Below are 6331 nucleotides of genomic sequence, written 5' to 3'. Positions count from 1 at the left end.
GGTATGACGTCTGAAAATGATGCAAATTCAAAAGTTCCATGATTTGTTCAGGAAAAAAAAGATTATATGAAGTAGGTCTTTTGAGTAAAAGTCACCGAGTGCAGGTCTGTTGCTCAATATTTTGATAAAATATGTAGAATAATAATCTCATTGAAATATATAAACATTATTCTAAAGCAGGTCTGTGCTCTTTTAAATTTCATAGTACTTATTGAACAATTTGTCTATTTTTTCTCTTTCTGAAAAATAACATAAAATCTTAATTGTTTGTGACGTCATAGAAACAGAAATTGTCAATCATTTAACCTACTTTGAAACTATAATATTTTTTGTTAATTTAGATTTCTTGTAAAATACAAACAATTCGGCACATTTAAAGACGTTTTTAAAATATGACTGTTGTAGAGGCAAAACAATGTTCATGTATATTACACATCTAGTTTTTTAATAAGTTTACAGTATGCAAAGAATAATTCTAGATCTATTACTTGGTGATATGCATATCGCTTGAATTATCTTCAAAATATATCTAAAATATATGAAGAAGATAAAGACAATAATAACTTACATGCCATTCGTATATAGTTACGGCGATACCAGAGCCTGCGGCAGAACCAGCCAGCCCAATGAACATCGGAGCTCCTATGTTACTGGCATAGATAGAGGCCCCAATCTAACCGGCGCACCAGAAACAAACAACATCAGGCATAAATAATAATTACAACATTTGTGAAGCAAAAAAAACATTATACATTCATTGCATGATAGTGAGGGAAATATTAAGATTTATTCGGCCAAGAAAAATCATATTCTGCGATCAAATAATCAGCAATTTTGTGACGTAAACCAGGCTATTGCGACGTCAACTACTCTCAGGAGTTTTCGTTCAATGATACCTCTATTGCGGGAAAATACACTAGGTGTTCCGAAGAGGTGGAATATGATGAAAAGCTTGCCGACGAGCGTGAATATGTTACAGTTATTGAACAATTATTTTGGGTATCACGATATATTCTGATGGGTGGTGACCAGTTCGCGCTAGCGAACGAGTTCACACCCATCAGAATATCACGTGATACCCAAAATAATTGTTCAATAAGGAACTTGTATCATGTCAATCATTGGTCACATTGTATTTTGTCAACGCACCGCCCAGATTGTCAAACTGCTTTCGCGCCAGCATCATTACCGCGCAGTCTTGCAGAGCGTCAAGATGGAGGTAAACGAGTGTCCCGCATCAGAATATTTACCAAATGAATTGCCAGACCCGTTCGACATTTTTTAATCGGATATAGATGACGTAACATTGTCCCAAGTCTGTGAACAGTTAGAAAAAGAAAATGACGTGTTTGAAGGTTTTCCGAAGTTGTTTATGTCTCAGACAATGCATGAATATGGACTAACCACGCCAAACGATATATCCAACGACATGGATATTATGTCTTCAGAATACACAGATACTGGAAACTTTGATCTGGATTTTCCTGATTCGAAGGCTTTTGTGAAGGAATCTGCGGCAAGTAACCGTTTTATTACACCCCTGTCAGAGACTGAAACTAAAGATTTAATAGAGTCCCATGAAAATCGCAATACCAAGAAGAACACAGCCTGGGCGTTCCGGGTTTTTGAGTCTTGGCGCTCACATAGAAATGATTCCGGCGAAATTGTGAAAGCATTACATAAAATGACAACTGAAGAGATGAATTACTATCTTGGACGATTTATCGTTGAAACTAGAAAACAGGATGGACAGCCGTACCCCCCTCGCTCACTGTACCTCATTGCTTGTGGACTTTTACGACACCTGCAAGACATGAAAGTGTATGACAAAAACTTTCTGTGCACCAAAACTTTGGAGTTTTCTGAATTCCGAAAAATACTTGATGCCAGAATGAAAGAGCTGCTACAAATGGGATATGGTACCAAGGTAAGATAAACAATATGCTGTTAATGATCTAGATTTACGCGGACTCAGGGTCTAGGGGAATATAAATCTGTCACTAAGGTATTTATTCCAGACTCAAATGATATCTTGATATTTGTAAACAGCGTCAATGTTGATAATGTTTCAATTTAAATCCGATATCCTCGCCTGTTTTCATATGGGTTGATGTACGATCGTATAATTAGATTTCTCGTAATTTTTAGTCTACTTGTGAATAAGAACTGTCAAGAACAACCTGAAAAATGATCTATTTTCATGTTTATGCTAGTGATTTATTTTTTATTACTTCTTCAATTGCACTAAAGGTCAAGCAGGCACAGGCCATTTTACCGGAAGACGAGGAAGTGCTTTGGGAGAAAGGCGTCTTTGGAAACTCAAATGCGGAGGCATTACAGAGTACTGTGTTCTTTTATGCATGTAAGCTATTTGCCCTGAGAGGTCACGACGAGCACCACCAGCTGCAGTGTGATCAGTTTTCAACTGGAGAGGATCAAGGTGGGACTTACGTCGAGTTCTTAGGTCGTAGCACAAAGACGTACAAAGGAGGACTCAAGGAGCTGGAGATAGTGAACAAAAACATTCGTCATTACTGTCAGAATTGTAAGTCTCTCTCTCTCTCTCTCTCTCTCTCTCTCTCTCTCTCTCTCTCTCTTTTAAAACATTTCAGTAAGAATTTGCTGGTTAATACTCATGTTAATCTGACTACAATAGTTTCTGAAAGGTGATTTTTATTCTGAAAACTTCTAATTACAGACGAGCGGAATGTGGCCTATTTCGTTAGACAGTATATCGAGGCATTGTGGGGAAGAGGCGCATTTTACAGACGGTCCCTTCATGGATACCCTATTCGTTATGGAGAACAACCGATTGGTATCAATAAGTTGAAGAATTTTATGAAGATCATTTGTGAGCGTGGTGGTCTTAAGGGTAATTACACAAATCACAGTGGAAAACGAAGTTGTGCAACACAACTTTACATGGCTGGAGTTGACGAACAGGAAATCATGGCAAGGACGGGGCACCGATCTTAAAAAAGTGTGTGCAAGTATAAGCAATCTTCCGCAAGTATCCAACAAAAGGTAGCTGCTGTTCTAGATCCGCCTCCCACAGGTAGCTCGGGGATAAAATCGCAGAAGCGTGATGGAGAAATGGATGATGTTGAAAACCGCGGTGATGCATGCGAATTTAAGAAATTCAAAAAGGAAATATCTGACGAGAAGCTTGATTCAGGACGTACCAGTGTTTTGCGTGAAATCTCCTCTGATCGCCCCATTTTCAATAACTGCAATATTTCTTTTAATTTAAAGTAAGAGGATTTATTTCCGCGGTGCTGCATGTGAGCTATGCATGTGTAAAAACTGTTCGTTTTGTTTTCTTTTTTGACCTGTTTATGTGTTCAAACTTTGAAGGTTGTAAATTCTCTATTTGTTAAACTTTGGCTTGGGCCATAAATTCTGTATGTTTTTTTTCGAAGCAGTTTTAATTTCTAGAATGTTCGTGTTAGCATAAAATAAAAACATTGTTTGACACGTGTTGTTTTCGTTCTTCTGAAATATACATGATACCGCATGGCCTTGGCTCCGCCTTCTCAATGGTATCAAGATTTAATGCACAGCGATCTTCAAAGGAAAAACACCGCAACCATGATACAAGAAGTTTTATGGCACGGTCACGTGATAAACTAGAACCAATCAGATAATGTGTTGTATAGAAAAATTATAATGAGTTATAATAATATATTTTACGTTATCATTGAAAAGAAAAACACAAACTATCTACACAAAAAATGACACATAACAAGAAATGAAACTACTGGAAATTGTTATAACTTTGAATAGTCATTTTTTGAATTTTAAATAAAACATTCAGCATTAACACAGCAGGTTAGATATCCAGTGAATGCAGCATTATAGATGATGCAAAAATCATCATATAAGCGGTAACAACTGCCTGCAGGATTAATATCGTAAAATTAGTTCATACTGGTATCCAGTGCATGCTTTTCCCAGCAAGAAAGTAACCCTTGGCATTACCCTTGTTCGGTCTAAATGTCGACTGAAATAAAAGAACACCCATTTTACATTGTTTGGAATTTTGTTTCTACTCTAATTTGTAACGGAATTTTAATGTTGATAAGAAAACATTTGCTTAGTTCTCTTCTCTTACAATATAGATTAATAAGAAAGTAAATGTTACCATACCCATAATCCGACGGCTAGAACAATAACAAAGTAGACCCCGAGAGTAGCATAGTCCTCTAAGAACAGTTTTTCTGCCATGATCTTATCTTTCTAAAAATTAAAAAAAATAGTAAAGTGAAAAACCGGCATAATTATCGGTGTTCTGACTAATGTTGACTTTTTTCGTTCTCCGTAATTTTTTATCTATGGTGTATATTCTATTCTCAACAAGCCTTTACCTACCCAACAATTATTTGTACATTTAAATCATAAACCCCGCAGAGAATGTGATCGATCTGATGAATTCTGTGTGACCTAACACTCAAAGTCTGACAACAGATGTGGAATATTATTTGATACACCTATTTAGACTTTGTACATAATAATTTTATGTTTTAATAAATAATTTATTTCACATTTTCCCCTGAATATACCCACAAGAATTAAAGATCAAAAGGATATCGAACAATGTACATTTTAGAAATGAATTACATTTGCATTTTAAAATATCAATTTATTATGCTTCCTGTCAGTTTGTCTCTCTATAACACATACCCAGATATATCACATAGTGTTCTAAGGATTTATATAGCGTAAGCATACTGTGCCGAAATAGTGCACTGCTTTCATTTCTAAAGTAATTCCGACATCACCAATGCCGGGAATCGATCTCGAGATTGTCAGTCCGACGCATTTCCGATTACGCCACAGACGTCTCTATCTATAACATTGTACGATAATCTATAAAAACTTAGTTTGAATCATTTTACACTTAATATGAAAAAAAAACACAAACAAAGGGACGTTTCTAGCAGTGCTATGTGCCTTTTGTGACCAAAAACTTGCATGAATCAGCCTAATGTCGGATCGTGCCGATATATTATCCTGCAGGAATAAAGTATGAAACATGTAACAGTTAAAACATGAAGAAAACCGTTAATGAAAATATGGGTGAGTTGTGTGCGATCGACGGATTAGGGTTAGAGTATATAAAGCTAAGAGATCGTAACTGTTTTCTCAATCACTTTGAGTCAGTTCATGAAATTTTTGCTCACAGAGAGCAGAAGAGGTTTATGAAGGAAAGTTCGGAAGAATCAATCTAGAAATAATGTCGAAACATGACCGATTTTGGCGTTTAGTTTAGGCAAGTTATTGTAAGAGCCTTCTTATGTCCATATTCAGAATATTTTTCCTTTCAAATCGATTATCATGCACAATTCGATCAATCAATGACTAGTAATTAACTAACATTTGTTAAATCTCTGTATTTTTCACAAAATTCTAATAATTTTACTAGCATTGTACTTTAAGTCCTATCAGGTATTTCTTCATTACGTCAAAACACAAGTGACGCACCTCATGAATATTTATGAGATTACGTCAAAAATTGATCATGTGACCACATTCCTATAAACAACGGACAAGTACGTAACTTTATGAAATGTTTCAATTCTCATTAAAAAAAACTGTTCAAAAACCAGTTTTGTCATTTTTTAATTCTCAGTTAAAAAAGTGAATTCAAAAACTAATTTTGTAAACATAATCTTTCACAAAGAACACGAATTTGAGGCCAATTTTGCAAAATGGGGCTTCTTTTCTGATTTTTCCGATCGTATATATATTGTACACCGCCTTTGCTGACACCTATGTGTGCGCCATATTTACAGTGACGGGTATACTAGAAGTACTCCATACATTATACCTAAAGTAAGAAACATTCAAAATCAAAGAAATAAATTATGACCTTCATGTAGCACAAGGTGACATGTAATAGGATAAATGAATGTAATATTATATATGTAGATAGATGAATGTAATATATGTTATATTTACATCAGTGTAAATTTCTTTATAAAATCCATAAGAAATCCACGGCGTTCAATCTCTATAACACACACGAAACTTTGTCGCTGTGACAAGGTTTCGTGTATGTTATAAAATACATAACAGGAACTATTTGCATTGTTATAGAATACATAACAGGAACTATTTGCATTTTCAATACTCCAGGAACACTAACACAAACATTGCTTAGACACAATTTAATAAAAAGAAATCCCTGTTTAATTAAATTGAAAAAAAACCAAACGTGCATTTACAATTAATTTGTCACATCTTCCCTCGCAATGTTCGTTTGCGTTATTTATCTTTTCCGTCTATGAAGCAGACCAGTTTTGAAGGGCGCATTAAAGATTCCAAAAAAAAA

General features: G+C 35.2%; 2 protein-coding genes across 2 annotated transcripts; one reads left to right on the top strand and one right to left on the bottom strand.

Moving 5' to 3' along the window:
- Positions 1–568: 568 nt before the first annotated feature.
- On the bottom strand, positions 569–4336 carry LOC134268402 (sodium/glucose cotransporter 4-like; the record flags this gene model as incomplete). Its single annotated transcript, XM_062750647.1, has 3 exons — positions 4147–4336; positions 3929–4000; positions 569–673 (listed from the first exon to the last, which is right to left on the bottom strand). Coding segments are annotated over exons 1-3 (255 nt in total), but the record flags the coding sequence as incomplete, so codon positions are not given.
- On the top strand, positions 990–3485 carry LOC134268405 (uncharacterized). Its single transcript, XM_062750649.1, has 3 exons — positions 990–1927; positions 2251–2545; positions 2699–3485. The coding sequence occupies exons 1-3, from the start codon at positions 1373–1375 to the stop codon at positions 2974–2976; spliced, it is 1128 nt and encodes a 375-aa protein (XP_062606633.1). The 5' UTR covers positions 990–1372; the 3' UTR covers positions 2977–3485.
- Positions 4337–6331: the final 1995 nt, after the last annotated feature.

The sequence above is a fragment of the Saccostrea cucullata genome, unplaced genomic scaffold, assembly GCF_032062105.1.
Source record: "Saccostrea cucullata isolate Sc308-1 unplaced genomic scaffold, CSIRO_AGI_Scuc_v1 ctg9626, whole genome shotgun sequence".
Taxonomy (NCBI): Eukaryota; Metazoa; Mollusca; class Bivalvia; order Ostreida; family Ostreidae; genus Saccostrea; species Saccostrea cuccullata.
This window is presented reverse-complemented; position numbering and strand designations above follow the sequence as displayed.